The sequence below is a fragment of the Ambystoma mexicanum genome, chromosome 1q (assembly GCF_040938575.1).
Source record: "Ambystoma mexicanum isolate Mex_15411 chromosome 1q, UKY_AmexF1_1, whole genome shotgun sequence".
NCBI lineage: Eukaryota > Metazoa > Chordata > Amphibia > Caudata > Ambystomatidae > Ambystoma > Ambystoma mexicanum.
In genome coordinates, this window is record NC_090922.1 from 193,278,752 (window position 1) to 193,300,257 (window position 21,506).

Below are 21,506 nucleotides of genomic sequence, written 5' to 3' on the forward strand. Positions count from 1 at the left end.
CATAATGCACTGCTCCACCCCTTCATTGCAGGAATGCTCTACGTCCAGAGCTCTTGGATCCAACCTCCAACTGAATTATCTGAGTGTCTGCGTGTTCAATCTGGATGTGAATAGGTCTATGTCTAGGGGACCCCATATTATCAGTAGTCTCGCAAACACCTCAGTGTGTAACATTCAATTGCTGAAGTCCTGTAGATAATGTTAATTCCTGTCTGCTGCCTCGATCTGTTCCCCTGTGAGATATTCTGCTGCAATTGATATCTTGATCTCCAGTCACTAGTGCCAAAAGTCTTTCTCTAACTCTACCAGCATTCTGGATTGTGTTCCTCCTAAGTGGTTGATGTACCACACAGCTGATATGTTGTCCATGCTGAGAACTATAAAGCTGTTTACTCTTTCTCTCGCAAACTTTTTCACTGCAAAGGAGTCTGCTAATAATTCTAAGCAGTTGATGTGAAGGTTCAGTTCTTCATGCAACTTTGCTCATCTCCAGCTGGCCACCTCTCGCTCTCCAACCTGACCTGCTTGCATCTAAATCTTTTAAAAGCTCTGGAATGTCTCTGAAGTTGCCTAGGCCGTTCAATGTTTCCAAGTTGTGCAACCACCACTCCATTATTCCCTCCTCATCTAAGGGGACTAGCTGGTGTATATCACTCCTCCTTGTAGGTGCCTGATCTTTTTCTCAGAGGCACCCTGTGATGCAGCACCCCCGTGAAAATTGCTTGTATTGAGGAAGCTAGAAGCCCCACTACTCTGGCTAGACTCCAAAGCGAGATATTCATCTTCTTGAGTACTCCTCTCAATGCCTTCTTTATCACTTTGATCTTCTGAGCTGGTAGTTCCAGTGTCGCCTTCCTAGTGTCTATCACAAGCCCTAATAACTCCATATGCCTGCTCGGTGCTGGTGCTGACCTATTCCTATTCCAATTGATGAGAAATCCAAGAGATGACAGGAGCGTTCTTAACCATCGAACTTGTTCTAAAAGAGCTAGCTTGTCCTGCGCTAGGATGAGAATATCATCTAGGTATACTATGATCCTCACCCCTCTCTCTCTTATGGCGAATGCCACAGGCCTCATATGCTTTGAGAAGGCCCAGGGTGCTGAGGGCAGGCTGAAAGCTAAGCCTTTGAACTTCCAAGACTGCCCTTTCCAGATGAACCTCAGGTACTGCCGATGTGCGACCGCTACCATGTTTGCAAGGTATGCATCTTTCACGTCCATCCTCGCTAACCAGTCTTCTTTCCTGAGGATGTCTCTGAGCAGGTGTCTGCCCTTCATTTTGAAGTGTCTGTACATTAACCACCCCTTGAGCTTTCTCAAGTTTATTACTGGCCTTACTTTGCCCTTCCTGTGCACTAGGAACATGTTGCTGGAAAATCCTGATGCTCCTTTCTTTCTCAATATTCCAACTCTGGCTCTAGCAGCTTTTCTTCTGCTCGCAAGACTATTAGACATGTCGGAGTTTGCGTTTGTACTGGAGCACTTACAAATTCCAGCTTGAACCCTGCTACTGTCTGCAATACTCAAGCAATACTCAATACTTAAGCATCTTTTGATAGCAAATGCCAATTATGCCAATTAACAACCTATGTTTCAGCCGATCCTGGAAAAAGCTTTATTGAGAAATATTTTCCAGGTATAATATTGCACCTTGTCTAGCACTGTGTATGTCCATACATATCTGTTCATCTCCTTCACCACGAATGTTTCGCCAAACAGTAGGCACTCTGCTGTTTCTCCCGCTTTGTATGAAGCTAGGTCTCCTAACTTGCCATTTATCTTCAGTAAGAGACTCCTCCTTCTCTCTGAAGGCAGGGCTTAGTTTGCGTTACCTAATCTGCACACCACCCATTGTGCCCAGTTAATATCTTTTATTTATTTATTTGTACCGCGCCATAGCCCATAGAGCGTAAAGATGTGCTTGGTTTGTAGTGAGCCAGATTTTGTTTCAGGTAGAAAGGGGCTTTTCCATAAATACATCTATGGGTTAGTGTACAATTTTAAAACGCACCCTCGCAGCCACTGGAAGCCAATGGAGTTCCTTCCAGGCGCTTGGTTACATGTTTCCTTCTAGGGATATTGCACACGATTCTGGTGGCATCATTTTGGATTATTTGTAATCTTTGTAGGCAGTCTTTACTGGCGACACCAAGCAAAGAGTTGCAATAATGCAATCTCAGCATTGTGATAACTCGAACCATGGTTTCGCAATTCTTGTGGGTAACCAGTGGTTGGATCTGATGCAGTACCTTGAGATGATAGTGCACATTTTTTACCACCCTTTTTACATGGGAGGCTTCCATATAGACCCCCAATCTCTTGACTTTGTCAGATACGGGAATTGGACAAACCATCTGCTTCAAAGTTGGTGTATTCATGTCCTAATTTAGCCCTGGTTTGCTTGGATCCGTAACTCATGAGCTCTGTTCTAGAGCTATTCAAGCACATCCAGTTATTGCTCATCCAGCTTTTGCTGGGCCTGTATATATTATTAAGATTTTATGTATCCTTTGCATGGTTAGTACTGAGTTCCATCACTAGCTGAATACCATTACCCTAGTTTGTGAAATGTATACCCACCGGTTCCATTTGATCACATAAAGGTTTGATATAGATGGTAAAAGAGCAGGCGATAGGCATGCGCCTTGTTGCACGCCATACTATATCTGACTTGGCTCAGAGGTACTGTTGCCCCAATAAATCCTGGATTTTTTGTAAGTCAAAAAAGAGTTTATTCACTCGACATTCGTGGAACAGTTATCTGTGTCTGTTAGTGTTTGTAACAGGTGCCAGTGGTCCAGTAAATCAAACGCAGCAGATGAGCCTAGTAGGATCTGCATCCCTGAATTAATATCATCCAGGGTTCCTAGCATCTGCGTTTGCAAATCCAAAAGAGCACTCTCAATCCCATGTTTGCTCCGAAATCCAGATTTGTTCATGTGAAAAGACTCTGATATTGCTAAATATTCCTGTAATTGTGAGGCCACCATTTTATCAATGATCTTAAGTAGAAACAGGGTGTTTGTAATAGGTCTTAAATTGGATGCCTCCTTTGGGTTCAATCAAGGTTTTTTAATAAGCGGGGTCACCACTACATCCATAATTTCAACAGAGACTTAATTTATGAAAGAAGGAGGCATTTACAAATCTCCATAGAAATGGGGCAAACATGCTTATAGTCTCCAAAATGATTTTGGAAGGCAAGAGGTCTCATGGGCAGGAGGTTAGGCACATGTTTTTTAGTGTCTTCTCCATTTCTGAAATGGAGACTGGTTTAGAGTCAAAAAGGGGCTGTGTAATCCATCCTGTGGAGGAGGATCTTCATTATTTGAGCTATTTTTGATTTTGTTCAGTGGTAATGTGATCTTGTCCGAGAAAGCTTATTGAACCCTAGTACAATCGTCATTGGATTTTGCCCAATGTCTGTGTGTCTACTGGCTCTCCAGTGTCTTTAGCTCCTTCTGCCAGGTCCATGATCTTTTCAATGGGACTGGCCAGGTCTAAAAGCTTGTCTTGGCATCCTTTCCATGCCCTGTCCATACCTTTTCTTATATCTTTAGATAACTATGTCACAAAGATAATAATTCTGGGATCTAGTTCTTGTGTCTCGGCTACTTTCCCTGGAAGCTCTGGTATTGGTCATTTGGGTCTCATCAGGTACCTGGCTTTCTTCTCTAATCGTTTTTGCAACCTCTCTGCCATACCTGGGAGGGGGCAGCCAGTCTGTAGATCTAGGATGCCTGATACTTTCTGGCTTTAACATATCTTCAGTTTCTTCATTACAGTATTGTTCTTTCTTTCCTATGTTTTCCTTTGTCTTCCTGCTCATATCTTGTTTAATGAAGTGTTTATATGATTGATCTCTGTCTGACAATGTCTTAGTGTCCCCTATATTATGCACCCTTTGGCAAAGGGGTAAGAGGCTGGACACTGCCAAGCTTTGAAGAAAAGCGCCTCTGAACTTATCGAACGCATCGGCAGCCCCTTTTTTCTGACCCAGTGGAGTAGAAGAGGATTTCGTCTTCTGGGTGTGATTTCTCCTCTGTGTTCCAACCCCTCTCTGGAGGTGTCCAGCGGATGTACATTCTCCCGGCCTGGCTGCCCCTCTCTCCTGTGCCATGTCGGTACTTTTCTCTTTAGCTTTATTAGCCAGAATTGTCTCTAGCACCTCCAACATGTCTTGCAAGGGCTTCATACTCTGCGACACCGCTTCTAGTAGTTAGTCACCTAGTACTTTTTAGAAGCTCCATGTGAAATCCTTTCTTTGTCTGCCACATAGTCTCCTTGACTATACTCACTCCACCTGTCTTGATCCCTATAGGACTGCATTTAGGAAGTATAAGTGTCAGTAGAATGCCTGAGGTCTGAACCCAGCAGGCTGCAATTTTTATTTGGGATCTTTAAGCTTCTATTCTCAGTCAGGGGAGATGAGAATATTTGTATCCTGCTCTCGTAGTCTACTGAGAGCATTTTCGTTCTGTCTGTCTACAGGACAATTTCCGCGGGTATTGAGAGGGTATCCGCCTGCGTCTATCAGCGACTTGTGTGGACAGCAGTTGGGTCACTCTCCTAGAGAGGATGTCCCCTGTGACTTAGCTCAAACACGCCCACTCCTGACGCGTCACTGAGTGCCCTCAGTGTGCGTACTCGAGTGCGAGCAAGACACTCGAAGTGGGCGAATCCACTCACGACGTGGCTCACACTTGAGGTAAGATGCGGCTCCTGCTGCCTTTTTCAGTGCACAGGTTTGTGTAAACACCCTCACAGGTGCCCTGTCCTTTCTCACTTCATTCCTCGCTCGTGTGCATACTCGAGCGTAAGCCAGTCCACCAAGCGCCCCTGTACCCGACTCGTACTCGAGGAAAGATGCGGCTAGCTTCACCCGCGCTTCATGCGAACACCTCTCAGGTGCCCTACCCCCTCTTTCTGCGTTCCTCACGCGCATGCCACCCCCTACACTTGTATGAGCCAACTGCAATCTTAGGAGTACATGCACATTTCTAAAGTTATTTTCCTGTTAATTATCAATGTAAATCAATCCGTCACATTACAGTGTTTAAAATGGGGTACCTATCTGCTTGAAGAGCAGCAAAAAAAAGAGGAAAGCACCTTGCCACGGGGAGAGGAAAGAGTCGAGATTGGTGGACACTGAAAGGAAGAAAAACTACTCAAGAGGGTCGATTTATAGGGCTTTTTAGTACGATCTCTTGAAGTGTTTTCTCAGTTGTATTTGAATATAGTTTTAAAAAAGAAAACATATATATATATATATATAGCTGCTGAAGGGTGGCAATAAAGAGATTGAAGCATAATGCTCGCTGTCAAGTGCCTTTCTGGTGTTATCTATGTACATGTTTACATCTAGTGCATGCATGTTGGACATTCTCAGGAGGCATCTACTTCAGTTTGAGTGGTTCTTTGCAGAAAGGGTTAGGAGAAAGGAGGATTGTAGCCTGTGAGAGGGAGAGTAGAGAGGTGCAGTCAGCCATGTAGCAGTACCAGACCATACATAGATAGATTTACAGACAAGGAGCCGACATTTAGAGAGAGGTTTTGCATGGAAGGACGCCAGTGTGATGTCAGTGTGAAGAGATGGGGAAGAACCTTGGTGGATTATAGAGGGTTTGGGTAGTGAAGCTTTGAACATGACATTGAGTCACGTGAACTGGGTATAGGAGATAATGAGTACATGGAAAGACCAAGCAGTAGGCTTGAGGAGTAACCAAGTTTGCTGAGCACAATCATAGACATTAGGGTTTTGGCAGAGTGGTGGGTGAGGTGGGGGTTGATTTACCTTATATTGAGACGGTCAATCTTGAGGCAGTGCCCAGGCTAAGCCCCTATTGTGTAGGTTAGCTGTCCAATAGGACCAGATCAATTGGAACCTTGGGGGAGGGAGTTAGGGGACCAGGAGGGATGGAATTGTTGAATGCAAGCCTCACAGGGCAGAAATTCCTATGACTTGTGCCATTTTCTGCACTTCTAGCCTTACAGTTCAGTGTTGCACAATATCAGTAGAGCAAAAGCACATCTCTCATGTTTTTCCATTTCAAGCAGGAGCAGGTCATCATCCAGTCCTGGTTTTCGCTGTGCTTCCTGGGACTTGCAGTCCTGCATTTATAATGAGCACATCAGCCTACAAATCCTGAAATACCATGACCAGATGTGCTATGCATGCCTGAAATGGAACAACTTGAGAGCTTTGTAACCAATGCCAACTTTTGAATAATTCCTCAAGGGTCCTCTGCACCACAACCTTGTGCACCCCTGACTTACACCTCAAATATTCTTCTGTGTCCTAGAGAAATGTTGAATATTACAAATATGTGAAGCTTGGGATAGCATCAATCACCTTTCTAGAATGGCCCGATTGAGGCTTCCCTACCTCATATCATAGTCATGTCAATGTATGGCGCATTACCTCGAGACCTCAAACCTCTGCCACTAACTTAAAGTGCAGAGCAGAGCTGCAAATGGAAATTATCATTTGGACCCTTGTAGGGACAGCGACATACATCTGGGCCTGATAATGCTGAAGTGACCCCCATTTGGAGGGCGCAACCCTTATTTCCCCTTCCCTTTCAGTGAATAAATAAGCCGATTCCTACTGTCTCCCTTTAAAATACTCAAGCCATCCAATATGTTTCAGTGGAAGGTTCCGATCAGGGCACTCCTCGAGAAGCATTTCCCACGATTTCACCACTGAAAGGTTTAGCGCCCTGTCACAGTGTCCCTATCATGTTAAGGGGTGAGGTTACAAATATCAACTCAATAGCTTTGACCTATGCCACACAATGCATGATTGGGTATATGTAAGTGGTAAAGCTGGTACCAGAGGCCTCATTGTTGTGGTAGGTGAGTGCCACCCTTGTTAACAGGTCCGCTACCACACAACAGAGCCCGGTGGTAAGGGTTTTAATGCTATTTAAAGGGATGGTCTAGTAAAAAATGTTATTTAAAAAATAGATAGGCAACATAAAAAAAAATACTAGCATTCTCCGTTTTAAAACTTCCTATGTAAAATTATTAGCTATTCAAGCTCAAAATTCGCAAAAGCAAGCACATGGGCGCTTCCATGAGAGCCTGAGAAACTTGGAAAGAAAAACTGCAGCGTTTTCCAACACAATAACGTTGTATTTATGTTTGCGGTTGCTTCAAAAGCGACCGCAAACATGAATACAACGTTTTTAAAGCTGCGGTTTTATTTCTAAGTTTTCCGGGCTCCTCCAGCCCGGAAAACTTAGAAAAAGAAACGCAGCTAGTGCTTATTTTTTAAAAAAAAATAAATAGCACTTACCGAGATTCAGCTGCAGTTTTCCTGCTCTGGTCTCCGGTCCCCGTCCTCCGCCTACAGCACTAATGAAGGGAAAGCCACCCAGCGGTAGCTTTTGTTTACTACAGCTGGCTGGCTTTTCCTTCATTAGTGCCGCAAAAGCAAAAGCCAGCACAGGCGGGGCATCCATTTCACAAAATGGATGCGCCCATGTGCTTGCTTTTGCGAATTTTGAGCTTGAATAGCTCAAAATTTTACATAGGAAGTTTTAAAACGGAGAATGCTAGTATTTTTTTTTTATGTTGCCTATCTATTTTTTAAATAAAAATGTTTACTAGAACATCCCTTTAAGCTTGTACCAGGGGAATAAAGAGCAGCCTTTACTGGGGCCTCCTATGCTGCAGCCTGTCCATTTCCTATTCAACAGAGCTCGGTGTGTAGGGATCACAAAGGGAAGATTGCAGTGTAGCTTTTGTAGATGGTTAGAGCTGCCATTCCAATTGTTCTGATAGAGTAGGGAGATGGAAACATTGAGAGGAACAATGGGGAAGCGTGAAATGCAGGCTTCTGTTGGTGGTTAGACCTTGAATTCTACACTTTCTGGTACTCTAAAGAAAGAAACATGCTTTAATACGTTTTTGAGGAAAAAAGACATCCGGGTGCAATGTGGGCACTTGAACAAGTAATGAACTAGAAGGAATGTTAATCAGGAAAGACATCATGGGCCTCATTACAAGTTTGCCGGTCTGGTAACTACGGTAACATAGTTACCGGCCATCAAACTATGACTTCTGCTTGCAGGGGCCTTTTCACCCGCCAGCTCGGACCTGGCAGGCGTACCGGCACCCGCGAGCTGAGCATGTCGGATGCACCGGCAACATACAGAATGGTGCCGGTTCATCTGGTCTACCCATTCCCAATGAGCCCTATGGGGCTCAAATGGGAATGGGGAGTAAACGTTTCCAGCCCCTAGCAATGGGGAAATACAGAGTCCACCAGGGTTGTAATGGCCCTGTATTTCGCCATTGCCAGGGGCCGGAAAAATGTGCACGTTTGGCAGCAGCCTACCAGTTTTACCGACAAGGCTACCGCCAAACTTGTAACTAGGCCCCATGTCTTGAACACTTCTCATTAATACTAAAAGCATTTCACATGTGCTGCTCTAGTTTTCTAAACGTCTGTCCTGTGTGCCCTGGAGATCCAGGGCTTCTGTCAGCTCCTTGTAATGTCCATTGTAAAGACATTCTGCAACAGTGAGATCTTCGGACAGGCAAAAAGAGAAGTTGTCAAAGGAGAAGTGGGGTTGCCGTTTATCAAACTGTGAATGTGCCTCCCAGGTCCAACTCGCGTGCTTGTAACTCACTTAAATCACAATGTAACTGTGGGTCAGACCAGTGACTCACAGACTAGCTGGCAGCCATGTTGTAAGAGTTGTGCTCAAACCGTTCTCTTGTTTATCTTGTCTTTCCAGAAGTAACCCGTTTGCCCACGTTAAGTTGAAAAGGACTGTCACCAACGACCGCTCGGCCCCTATCATCCAGTGACCAAATGAGGTGGTCTGTACTCCAGCAGCGGCCTCAGACAGGACCCTGTGTAGAAAGCACAGAGGGTGGTCAAGAACTACCGAGGCACACCTGTTCCCTGATAGTTATTGGCTCTCACCTTTTCAAAAAGCAATGCCTTGGAGGACCAGCAGAGCGCCATCATAAATCAGCAGACAATTTCTTCAGCTGGGACAGAGTTTAGTACATAGTACACGTCATCATTTCCTGCTTTGCAAATTTGCACGTAGGGGTACAACAATGAAATGTAGAGGCCTGCCTCACTATGAAGCAATATTAGAACCCCAGGCAGGCGAAAGGCCCGCTGAACTGTGCACCTTGCAAGGTTGTCTGCTCCCAGGAAGGATGGACAGATAATGAAAGAGTAACATACTAACAGACTGCACACAGATAGACAGGTTTGCAACGACTAGCTTAAACACACTGGAAAACAGACAACACACCGGGAGACCTGTCTAACACTTGCATACAAACATACACACTGGTAGAGAGAGAGAGAAAGACAATACACCTGAGGACTGCTGCACAGCAATGGGGAAACACGCCTCTAAATGACCAGGCAAGGCTGCTTCCTCCCATCAATCCTGACAACGACTGCAAGACTTATGCACAAACACTACCATAAAGACAGACAGACAAACACACACACGCGCGCAAGCATTCCGAGACAGCCAGCACCGGATGGTATCCTGAGGCACTTGATCAAAAACTTGAATAAATAAATGTATGTAGAAACACTGGCATCAAGACACAAATATAAACTAACATAGGGAGACAGACATGACACAGCTGGGACAGACAAAGCCTCAACACCACGGATGCACACAGACAAAATGAACGGCAGACACAGACAACACACTTGGAGATTCACATACACTGCCCTAAAGGGGGGCAGTCAGACACTGCAAGACAGAAGCCAGACAAACCACCAATTTGAGGACGTTTGCACAAATATTTTAATAGAAATCACTGAGAAATGGGACTTCGAAAGCAAAATGAGACTCCACGAATATCCATGGGTCCTTATGACAGGAATTAGTCTGTGTGGTTTCTAAGCTGCTATAGACCAACTCAATGAGAGGCCTGGGCTAATTGCTGATGTTGGCATTGTAGAAATCTGCATGCACAGACTCATCTCCTCTAAACTACCCAATTAGGGAGGGGGAGCAAGGTTTGGAAAGCCTACCAGTGATGGCTAGAGTGAGACTCTGCAGAAGCTGTCCCACAATGAAGCCAGTCACGGAAGCAGGTGCCTTCGGCTGAGGGCGGGCACCAATGCAAATGAGACCACTTTTCTGGTAACGGAGAGAGGACTGCTAACCAATATTCCGATTCATTATTTTACTTTTTGGTAGAGTGATATGATATGATATTTTATTTGTATCACGTTCATACACAGGTGTTTCAGAGCGCAAGGAAGGTCACTCTAAAATGGCATAAGCTGCGCTTTCCAAGACCCAGTTAGGTTACACTACCTGACATTACTCATAGTCCTGCATTTGTGTCATGAAAGGAAAACCTAGGAGTACCAGAAGGCAAAGTAATGACCCTGGTCTGGATGAAATACACCTGATGTAAGACAGTATTGACATCTCTGGGGGCGAGGGTGGGCCGGAGTGGAGAAAAGAGAGATCACAGAGTGAGTGATCGGCTGGAAGTGAGCTATGAAAGGGGAATCTTCAGGAAAGAGTAAAAAGAGGGAAAGAGCATTTCTCAAAGAATTTATCAGTTCTCTTTGACATTAGTCTTCTGTAGCAAAGTTTATTAGACATGATGTGCCTTCTGATATGATATGATAGGTTATTTGTAACGTGCTTAATACCAAGAGGTTTCTAAGTGCGGACCCGGAGATCGAACCTGTGTTGCTCGAACCTGTGTTGCTCCGTGTCGTCTTGCTTTCAAGGCACGCACGGTGCCGCTGAGCTATCCTCCGGAGACTCCTCCAGAAACATTCTATTTAGTAACATATAGCACACCTTTTCGTTACAAACTTCAATACCAGATGCCCCGGGTAAGGTGCTCTTAACAAATGTCAAAATAAATAAATAAATACTACATCCCGGAGGGGATGGAGGGTTCCAAATACTAACCACCATTCTTCACAAATCCTCTGAACATATACACAGCATACCCAAATGTGTCAGAGAATGGCAACTTCCCTGTCTCACCTTCCCGGATTCTTCCCAATCTAGCTAGGATGAGCAGGACCCACTGAAATGAAAATTGATAGTGCGTTATCTGGGCCGTACACCTTCACCCCTCTTCCTTGTTTCAGTCCTTAGCGTGTGAGAATGGACAGAGCATACAGACTTTACACAAGTAATGACCAGGCATCCAAGTTCTCCAACACATCTATGTACTGAGAAAGTTCCAAGTGATTGCAAAGAAGACCTGAATACAGCTGTGCCAATATTCTGCAATGCAGAATCCATCACATGAAGTCAGTAATGTCTGACAAAATGTTAAGTCTACCCTCTGGTCACAGGTCAACATGTCACTGTCATCGAGATCCCAACTCACTTTTTACCAGAAAGCCACTGTTCCTCTGGTGGAATGACCTTTACCACCTATAGGTGGTCGAAACTTGCCTTTATTCCTAAGGAGCCACAATGTTTTGCCTTACCCACCTGCTAAAGGGAGTAGTGTAAAGCTTCATGGCCTTATGGCAAGCACCAAAAGACATCCATATTTAGTGGAGTAGGATGAAGCAGACGACTCTGGGTGGCATTCCCTCCCAAAATCGAGTAAAAGGGACACGTGATCTGAGGAACAGGGTGGATAGAAAGTAGGAAGAACCTATTCCCAACGTACACAAAACTGTGATGTAACTTTAGGCGCAAAAGCTGGAGAGAGATGCAGTGCCAATCCTTAGGGTTAAAAAGCAAAAATGGTTCATGGGACAAAAGGGGACACAATTCTCCCAGGTTCCTAATTACCACCAAGAACAAAAAAAAAAAAACAAAGCATAACAACTTGAAATCCGCTTCACCAAGAGGTTCAAGACATGGATACTGACAAGTCTACACTACCAAGAATAGGGCCCGAGAGGGAAGAAGCAGGTGAAAAGATGGGATTAATGAGGAGATACCTGAGAAGGAAATTGTATGTGATACCTAATGTTTTATTTTGCCAATTCTCCCCCACGGGTTCCTAAAGGCACAAATGGTTGCAAACTGAAGTTTTTCTGAAGGAGAAAGCAAATCCCACTCTAAAAGCTACCTGCAAGAAATTCAAAATGTGCACAGGTTCAAAGAAATGAGGAAGACACTTCTTTGAAAAGCACCATTCAGAAAATCATGTCCGGTATCTAATACAGCCTTTTCAAGTGGACGGAAAGCTACATCAAAAGATACAACTTTGCTGCTCCACCTCGTCCTTTCAGTAAACCACGCCGGGCGGCTGGCGACTTACTGCGGTGAATCGTCCATGCAACATGGACGGGGAGTTTGGTAAAAAACTACAGAAAGCAATAGAAACAAGACCATCCTGAACCACTATGGGACTATCATCAGGGCATGATCAGCTTGCCACCAGATTTTGAGTGGTAGCAGAGGAATCAAAGGAACTGGCGGGAAGGCAAATAGAAGAGTCCCCGATCACTAGATGTTCCTCTACCCCAGGGGATCTCTGGCTCCACTGCCATAAAGGGGAAGAAGAGCCGCTTGGTTCTAGGCAAAGAGGTCTAGCCAAGGAACCCCAAACCTTCCCATTCTAGGGCGAGGGAATATCAACAAGTACGCCCCAGAGAATCTGCCACTGCACTCTCCAACCCTGGGATGCAAGTCCCTGACAGAGATGGCAGGTGCGAACCCTCCCACAAGCCCAGCAAATAAGAGACTTCAGCCAGCAATCTGGTATGTGTTCCTCCCTGCTGGAGATTCTCGCAAGAAAGCTAGTGGTTTGAAGTGCCAGCAACAATCACCAGTTGTTTGTGGAAGTTTGTGGGCAGGGGGCTATTTGAACTTCGAATTGTAATGTAAAGCTGCTATTTCTCAATGAATACAGTATCTCTGGTGGGGGGCATCTCACATGCTTAAATGGGATGAAGAAGTGGGATCAAGGGGCAATAGAGGAGAGACTAAGAAGACAAAAATCACTTGGAACTTTGAAGAGACAAAAAGTGTGTGAGAGAGAGACAGAGAAAGATAGAGAGAGAAGTGCCACACAGAAGCAGGCAGCGAGTAGTTCACTAGTCGCTGTATACAAAATCTGGGTGTACAAGTATCAGAACGTACCTGATTTGTGACAGCTTGAGAAATGAGGAGAAAGAAGTGGGAGCATGAAAAGAAGAGGAAAAGGTAATGATTACATAGAAGGATCCAACAAGGAAATTGGTATTGAAAATGCAGGAAAGTGACCAAAGAGAAAAGATTGGTAGAGCAAGTGAAGTAGAGCGAGAGAGGGCGAAGAGAGGGATTAGAAACGGAGGGAAAGTGAGGTAGGGTGGGGGGAAGAGAAAGGAAAGTTATGAAGGGCTAGCAGAGATCTCAAATTGTGCCACTAGCTCAGGTGCTTGCATTCCCGCCCACATGACGGGGGTCAAGACCACATGCAACAGAATTCAAAGAGAAGCAACTGAGCTCGAAAATCGACTCACGCTTTACACGTGACAACTTCAGATGTCTGCTAAAATTGGCCTACGGTGGCCGTGTTGCTCCATATCACACGGGATACCATGTTTCCACCCTGCGTTTTCCTTTCATTCAGTTGGAGAATGTTAAAGATCTCTGACCCACAAGCCTCTTGGTGCACAAGAAAACAAATGGAAAACACAATTCCTTCTCGGCAGTGAATACCTGCAAATAAGCCCATTTTAGTCCAAAATAAGTATCTTTAAGGCGTTCCTCAATTGGAAAAAGGAAATAAACAACTGGACGCACTGTTGGAAGGATTCCTGCACCCAGAAGTGGCCTTACCTTTCCACGTCAGGCAGGCTTTGGGAATATTGGCCAGTCCTTTAACCCGGAAGTCACTGCTCATCTTGGATACACGTTCATAGAAATAACTTAATTCCTGTGCAGCAACCTGTAGCCATAGCGGCCCTGAGACAGGACCAAGAAGCAAGGGTCTCTTGCTCCACACAGATGCAGAGAGGTTTTATGCAGAGTGAAGGCACCTACTCATATCTTGAATGTCTCCTGGGGTACTCTCAATGAAGCCCGCAGGACTGCTTCAGTAATGCCGCCGGGGGCAAGGAGCCGACATAACATTTCACATTGCAAACGGAAAACCAGGGCTGGATGAGTTTCTAGCACCCATGAAATATCTTGAGAGTTCTGCATGTGGATCTAGGATCAGGAGTCACAGCAAGAGAACTCTGCCCAGGTGTGCCTCTATCTTCTTACATCTGCCCTCACCTTCTTGCCAGAGGTCTTCATTTTCTCTCAAGTACTTCACCAACTTTAGTAAATTCCAAGACTGGCCTCTGCTCCCAGTTCTCATATTCCCCACTGTGATTTGCAAGCCTACTGATATAGGAGTAAAGCAGAACTAAATGTACCAGAATGCAATGGATGTCTTGTGTGAACATCAGGAGTGTACAGTAATCTTGGACTGGGCCAGAGAAGAGGCCATTGCTTGCTGGCTGTTCTTCTCACTCGCCTAGACCTGCACACAGACTCCGGCTTAGTCCACCCTAATATGCCAGACTGGCACGAGAAACTCAGGACAGGATGAGCCCCTCACCTCTAACGTGAGACAAGTTGCTCTCCCTGCAAGCAGCGTTAGGCCCAGGTGCCAGGGAGATCTGCCCGGGCAGTGTTCATGTTGTGGTCTTTGCTTATAGAGTAGCTATGGCTGCTTATCAATGGGGCCATGGTGACCTATCATTGGGCCATGGTGACCTATCATTGGGGCCATGGTGACCTTCCACGGGTGCACAATTCTAAAGTCCTATAATCCATGTGTTCCACATATGAAAGCCCAGGTATCGAAGGGGCGAAACAGAGCCATCTTGTCAGTCTTTACGAAGCACTAATGCCGCTTACATTAAGTGAGGAGGAAGACAATGGAGGAAAGAACAACAGGAGGCAAATAAGAAGTGAGCAAGTGAGAGGAATGTGGCTATATTAACAGCACTAAGAAGCTGTCACATGTCAGGTGTGAGTAGATCTCCAGTTCTAGTTTTGTCTTTGTATTCTGGGCTTTGTACATCTGCGTTTTCCATAATAAATGCAGCACTGCAAGTCCCAGAATGCAAAGAAAAATGAAGAAATGCTTGGTCCACTCACAGGTGACCTGGCACAAATTCAGATGTCTGTCTGAGGGGATGTGTTGAGGACAGTATGGGGGGTGGAAGGAACTCTCTGATGGTCTTAAAGCAGCTGGGTGAAGGGTTGTGGTGTTATGTGATGGCCGTTTTTAGGTTGATGTATGTTGCGAGTTATGTGAGGAACTCTTGGAGGGTCTGCTATGAGTGCATGGGTGGGATCATATAACCAAACACTTTGTTGTTGCAGGCTGTCCATCTGATGCCCTGGTATGCTATTTACCTGCTAGGTGCCCACTATGCACTAAAGTTTCTCTTGCCATGGCCCTTTGGAGGAGGAACTATGCCGGATGACATAGGAAAGAGAAGAACTGGGATTGGGCGATTCCCTTCAGGAAAGGGCGACTCACAGGAACACTGCAGGACTATGTTGCCCCTGACCTACACCCCACCACTTGCTTTTCTGGCCCTTACTCCCTTCTCAAATATGGGGCTCCCACATACATCTCCCCTGATCTTTCTTCCTGCATTGGGCAGTGCGGTCGGTGCTCTCGCGGGCTACTACCCACGTTTCGTCCCACACAAAGAACCGTGTCCGTTCACATCCACCGACCCCAGAGCCGTCTTTTGATCCGAGGTTTTTTGGATACATTTGAAATCAATACACTTTTCCATTGTTGTAAGACCTCATAGTCTCTTCTGGTGTTTCCCACTGACTGTCGACCATGTATATGTTTCTGGAAGGATGCAATGGCAAACAACACGTGGGGACAGTTCAAAAAATGACAATTTCAAAGAGCCCAGGTCATTGCACCTTTTGGAACCGTCCAGAAATTGACAGTTCTCATCATCAGTCATAATGACCAGTCCATTACCTGTATGGCGTCACCAGTGCCAAGGCTCCCAAAGATGGGATGTCCGCTGTATTTTGAAGGGCGCAGGCAGGACACCCATGTGCCAGATGGTGGAATTCAACTGCTGCACCCTCTACATTTGCATTCTGCCCAACTGCCTAATTACTCATAAGCTATCCAATAAGACATCGCAGGTCATCTCACGTCATGTCTCAGTAGCCAATCAGTTTTTTTTTTCACTTTGCATTCTTCTACTTGTCATTTTATATTCCCCGGTTATAAAAATCGGAGTACAAGATCTAGAATGTGTAGCAAAAAACAAGACTGCTTGACCGCTTTATAACCAACACAGGAGAATGGAATTTCCCCTATGGACATAGTTAGGGTGACCAAATGGCTCCACATCTCCGGGTCATCAGTTTCTGAGTCCTTGGTTTGCATTTTAGAAACAGATGCATTCTGGGAGTCTTAGTTTGTGTTAAGTCCACATCAGACACACTGGGCCTACGATCCGCACACAGGTGAAACCTGAATGAAAATCCAATGCTGCTGTGACATGGAGCTGTCTGGGCACTCTAGACGGTTCCATGTAATAACATCCCTGCAAAAATATCGCCATACAAGAATGTCGAAATATTTGTGAGGCGATATTACCCCATGGAACATGCGGGGGACGCCCGTGCAACCCCCATATATTTTTAAAGGAAGTGGGGGACACTCCTGCAGCCCCTGCACCTATTTACCACAAAAATTATCCCCACTAATAATATCACCTTTGGCCTTTCCCAACGACCATATATTGCCATATTATTGGTCGGGATAATATTACCTGATACCCTCTAGACAGAGCCCCCATCAGGCTCCAAGTCATGAGCACCAGACCAAGCAAGTCCAGGCTTTTTATCTACTAGTACTTTGAACTAAGTCACAGCATGAGTAATGCTGTTGACTAAGAGGTCTGGGTTGGCTGAAAGTGAGTCTGGCAACACGCCATTTGGCAGCTGCGCATGCGTTGGTTCGTGGTGCGCAGCATTGCAGACTGCCCTTGAGCTACCACTTCATTCTGTAACCGCGTGTTCAGACATTCTCCGACACCAAGCAGAACAAAATATCCTGTGCCTCAATGCCTACATCAAAGAAAGTGGTCCTCTGTAAAAGGGGGTGTTTTTTGTTGATTATCCTTTTAGCATGGCGAGCTACTGTTCTCATATTAAGAGGGCCACCCACAACTAGTCCTGACATTTTAGGCCACCACACTTTGTAATCTGGAGCATGTAAGGTTGCCTTCCACCGTCAAAGGTAAGGTCCTGCATAAGCCTACATATGAACTACTTTGGGCAGAAAGGCTGGTCTGGCTGACGTTGACCCTCCTGATGCATTGAGTTGGGAGCTATGTTTGGGATAAGAAACAGGTGCCAGTTGCACCCTGTAGCACCTAATTTCCCTGATTGGGATGTTTAATTTCTTTACGTGATTGACATCAAAACGCGAAACAGATTTTTGAAAGAAATCAGTTCATCAACAATTCCTCACGCATTCATCTGTTCAACAGATCATTTGATCCCAGCAGATCCCTCTCAATTCTTTTATGTAGAATGTGGCCAACTGGATACTAAATGCAAGCAAATAGAGACGTTTTTGTAATATTGGCTCCCACTTGTCTCTTGAATTAATAAAACCTAACCTCATCTTCATGGAAAAAAACAGTATCGTTTTTGATTTGTCTGAGTACTTACAGTGAGAATCTAATTGGGAGTGACTGGGTGAGTGGTTGAGTGGGTGAGTGAGTGAGTAAGAGCATACATCCACTCAGACAATCCTCAGTGTTCTGGGCTGCCTCCGATCACCAGGGCAGCCCCCAGATGCCGTCGGGATCACCCGACACAGCAAACACGCTGGGGTGGCACCCAGCGTACCAAGTACAGGGAACACCCTGCGGCGCCCGGGTCATCGGGTGCATTCTCAACAATGTGGGGGATCCCCCCAGGTACCCGCAGTCGCGGCTCCGAGGGCACTCGGGCCACGTTGCAAACCGGCCACGATCACGTGGCGGACCGGCAAACACAAACAACACAGACACGAGTTGCCGGTTCCTGGGACTCTGCTGCTCTGGCTTTTGCATGCCAGCAGAGTCCCTTTTATTGCAGAGGCGTCATGACAAGGTCATGACGCTCTCTGCCCCAACAACTAGACCAACACACCACATCTCTCCGTTATTATAACCAAACAAAATTCACCCCACTATAAACAACAACTTCTACTGGGTTGCACGTGGCGCATTCTAGTCCGCGCACCTGCAGTGCCCCCTACATCATCACAGCACACTTTGGGTGCATTCCAGGCCGAGCACCTCTAATAGCTACTAAAACTTAAACGGTGAACACTGCACACAGATGGGGCGTGTTCCAGTCCACACCCCCGAGGCCCAACAACAGGCTTTCCAGACTCAGAAGATCCCGAGATCAAACTGGCCACTGGCACTGCTGCAGGACAAAAAGAATATATTCTCTTCATATTCCTCCTCGCCCATATCATATAGTACTTCTCGGGGATTCTCCGCCACCTGGACCGCCGCCACCTTGGGGGTCTTCCTCCCCTTCGGCTCGCTCCCCCCCAATGCCCCGGCCGTGATGGCTGGAGCTGGGATGAGGCACACCTGTGCGAAGTGGTCTCCTTTCCCGCACCTTCCACAGGTGTGTCCTCTCGCCGGGCAGTCCTGCGGGTGTGGAAGGTCCCACCCACACTGATGACACATTTTGGCATTGGGGTCTCTCCTCGGCCAGTCTCCCCTCCTCATCACTCTTCCTCCTGGCCACTTGCCGACAGGGGCCACCTCCTCAACCTTCACTCGCTGCATGGGGGCCTCCATTTTGAGGTGGTGTCTAGAGGAGTCCATGACCAAGGTCCGCACCTCCGCCAGTTCCTAGGCCCGGCCAAGATCTAGTATTCGATCGAGGATCAGCGTTGGGTCCCTCAGAACCTGCTTGCACAGTTTGGAGGAACTGCAGCCATAGATGATCTGCGCCCGGATCTCGTCCTCCTCGAAATTCCCCAGGGCACAGGACAGTGCAATGCTGCATAGCTTCCCATGGAATGCATCAAGGCTTTCCCCTTCCTCTTGCCTTGTGCACCTCATCTGGAACTTTTCGTAGTCCCTGTTGACCATGGGTCGAAAATATTAATTTAGGGCTGCTATGTCCGCATCCTAGGACTGATCCCGGGGCTGAAGTGTCTTGAACAGCCTCTGGATGCGAATCCGGCTGAGTACAGGAGGGTAGGACATTTGGCTTTGTCCTTCATCTCCACTGCGTCAAAGTATAGTTCTAGGTTCTCAACCTTGGCAGTCCACCGTGGGCCCAGACTGGCAGGCGCACCCACGACATCAAAATGGGGTATCGGTGGCAGTTGTCCCTGACAGGTCCCTTCGTCGTCCGACATGCTTAGTGGTGGGCAGGATGCCGGATGTGGCCACTAGTGTGGAAAGTTACGGGGCCACTTAGGGCTTGACCCCTCGTAGGGAGGTCTTTTGAAGGCACCCACCTGCTCCCGGGGCAGTTGCTACCTTTGATGATTGGGGTGCCAGAAAACATGCCTTTGCTGAAAATGTTCCCTGGCGTGGGCCGACCACTTCTTCCCTGTGAAGGCCATGCCCTTGTCACCCACTCGTAACTGACCCCACCGGTGTTGCCTCCCTCCTGCTTCCCAGGTGCACACAAGCACGCCGGACGGAGCCGCTATCCCTTGGGCCTGAGGTAAATGAAGAGAACAGGTGTTTACTCACAGTTCCCCTTTTAGAGGGTGGCCATTTATTGTTGTTCTTCTTCAGTTGACGGTTACTGAACCAGAATACTTCACCACCGCGGCCCGGTTCAGCAGGCCACACCCCTTTCCTTTGTTAACAGACTGTGTCCGTGTGTTGTCCGGCCCACTGTGTGGAAGGCACGCCCCTCGACGGCCGCCCTGCGGGTAACAACCCGAGATTACCCCGAAGAGATTGCCTTTCTCCCGGCAGCCCGGGTGTTAATGGGCCCTTAGACCCTTATCTGCAGCAGGCAGGACTGGAGGAGAGTTATAGCAGCATTCACTGCTCCAGGTCCACACGGCCACACCTCGCGGCACAGGGCCTTCACGGGCTCTGCCCCATTTCTTTGTTCTGGGCCGCGCCAGGCAACCACGCCCCCTCTTTGGGCCACTCACAGCGTTGATGATGGTGGGGGGGCCGCAGAGAGCGGCGGGGCCATAGATGCGCCCTCTAGGCTATCGCACTCCGCTGCCTCCACCAGCTCCCCTCACCGCCGGCACTGGACGTGTCACTCGGTCCCGCCCCCAATGTGTGGCGGCACTCCTGAGTCCCAGCTCGTGACACACCTGGTCCCGAGTGCTCCTTTCCACGCGGCCACCTCCTCCGAAACGCCGCAGACACACACAGTGACTTTCCCCTTCCTCGTGGCACGCCGTCCGCACCACGTGCTCCACCCACTCGGCCGTGTGCGCGGGTCCTTTTGTCCGCCCACCACGAGCACCAAATGGCAGGCGCGACCTCATCGCCAGTGTTGTGGGCTGCCTCCGATCACCAGGGCACCCCCCAGATGCTGTTGGGATCACCCGACACAGCAAACACGCTGGGGTGGCACCCAGCATACCAAGTACAGGGAACACCCTGTGGCACCCGGGTCACCGGGCGCAGTCTCCACAATGTGGGGGATCACCCCCAGGTACCCGCAGTCATGGCTCCGAGGGCACTCAGGCCACGCTGCAAACCAGGCCACGATCACGTGGCGGACCGGCAAACACAAACAACACAGACACGAGTTGCCGCTTCCTGGGACTCTGCTGCTCTGGCTCTTGCGTGCCAGCAGAGTCCCTTTTATTGCAGAGGCGTCATGACGAGGTCATGACGCTCTCTGCCCCAACAACTAGACCAACCAACCACACTGAGCAGCTGGATACCACTATGGCAATAAAACGCCCAGTAGATATGACTATTACTGGTGTAGCACTGATCACTGTCTTAATCGACATCTGGCACTACGTATCCACTTGGCGATAAGAGTCAGCCAGAGCAGCGGAATAGGGAGGGTTTGTGGAATTGAAGATGGTCGATTTCATTACATAGATCTTGCAGAAGAAGGTTCAACAAACCAAGATGAAAAACAACATTCCACACAGAAATGTGCTGGTAGGAAGTAGCCTTAGCAGGAACAAAGATCATTGATGGGGATAGAGGGCTTTATATAAATGTAGAAAGATACGGGTGGCCTGTGTTGAAGGTCTTTGTGCAGAAGGCAGACGGATTTAAATGTGATGGCAATGGCAAGTTTATGCAAAATGAGACAAGCGTTCTGGGCTCTGATGCCAGTACAAAGCGTCTTCTGCTGCGTGTATTTCGGGTGATGGGGAGGATGTGTTCTCAGGTAGGCATCTACTTGATGTTGGGTGCCCGGGGATCCATGTACACACCTCTGGTCTGGAAAACATGTGGAGTAATGTCAACACAGCCAAGGTAATCCAATGATTCTGGACGACTGAAAGGGCGTAACATCCTTCTTCATGTTCCTCAAACCGATCATGTTGTGTCATTGACAGCTGATCCCCAGAGATGCATTA

At 47.2% G+C, this 21,506-nt stretch overlaps 1 protein-coding gene across 3 annotated transcripts in view; it reads left to right on the forward strand.

Moving 5' to 3' along the window:
• The window catches only part of LOC138526452 (BAR/IMD domain-containing adapter protein 2-like), a 451,265-nt gene extending 433,662 nt beyond the window's left edge, over positions 1 to 17,603 (forward strand). For all 3 annotated transcript variants that reach the window (XM_069637240.1, XM_069637231.1, XM_069637221.1), the window contains exon 14: positions 8,747 to 17,603. Coding sequence is in view for 2 of the 3 variants with exons in the window: in XM_069637221.1 (XP_069493322.1) it covers positions 8,747 to 8,819 (73 nt within the window). In the remaining variant the exon portion in view is untranslated. The remainder of the gene's footprint in view (positions 1 to 8,746) is intronic.
• The last annotated feature ends 3,903 nt before the right edge of the window (positions 17,604 to 21,506 follow it).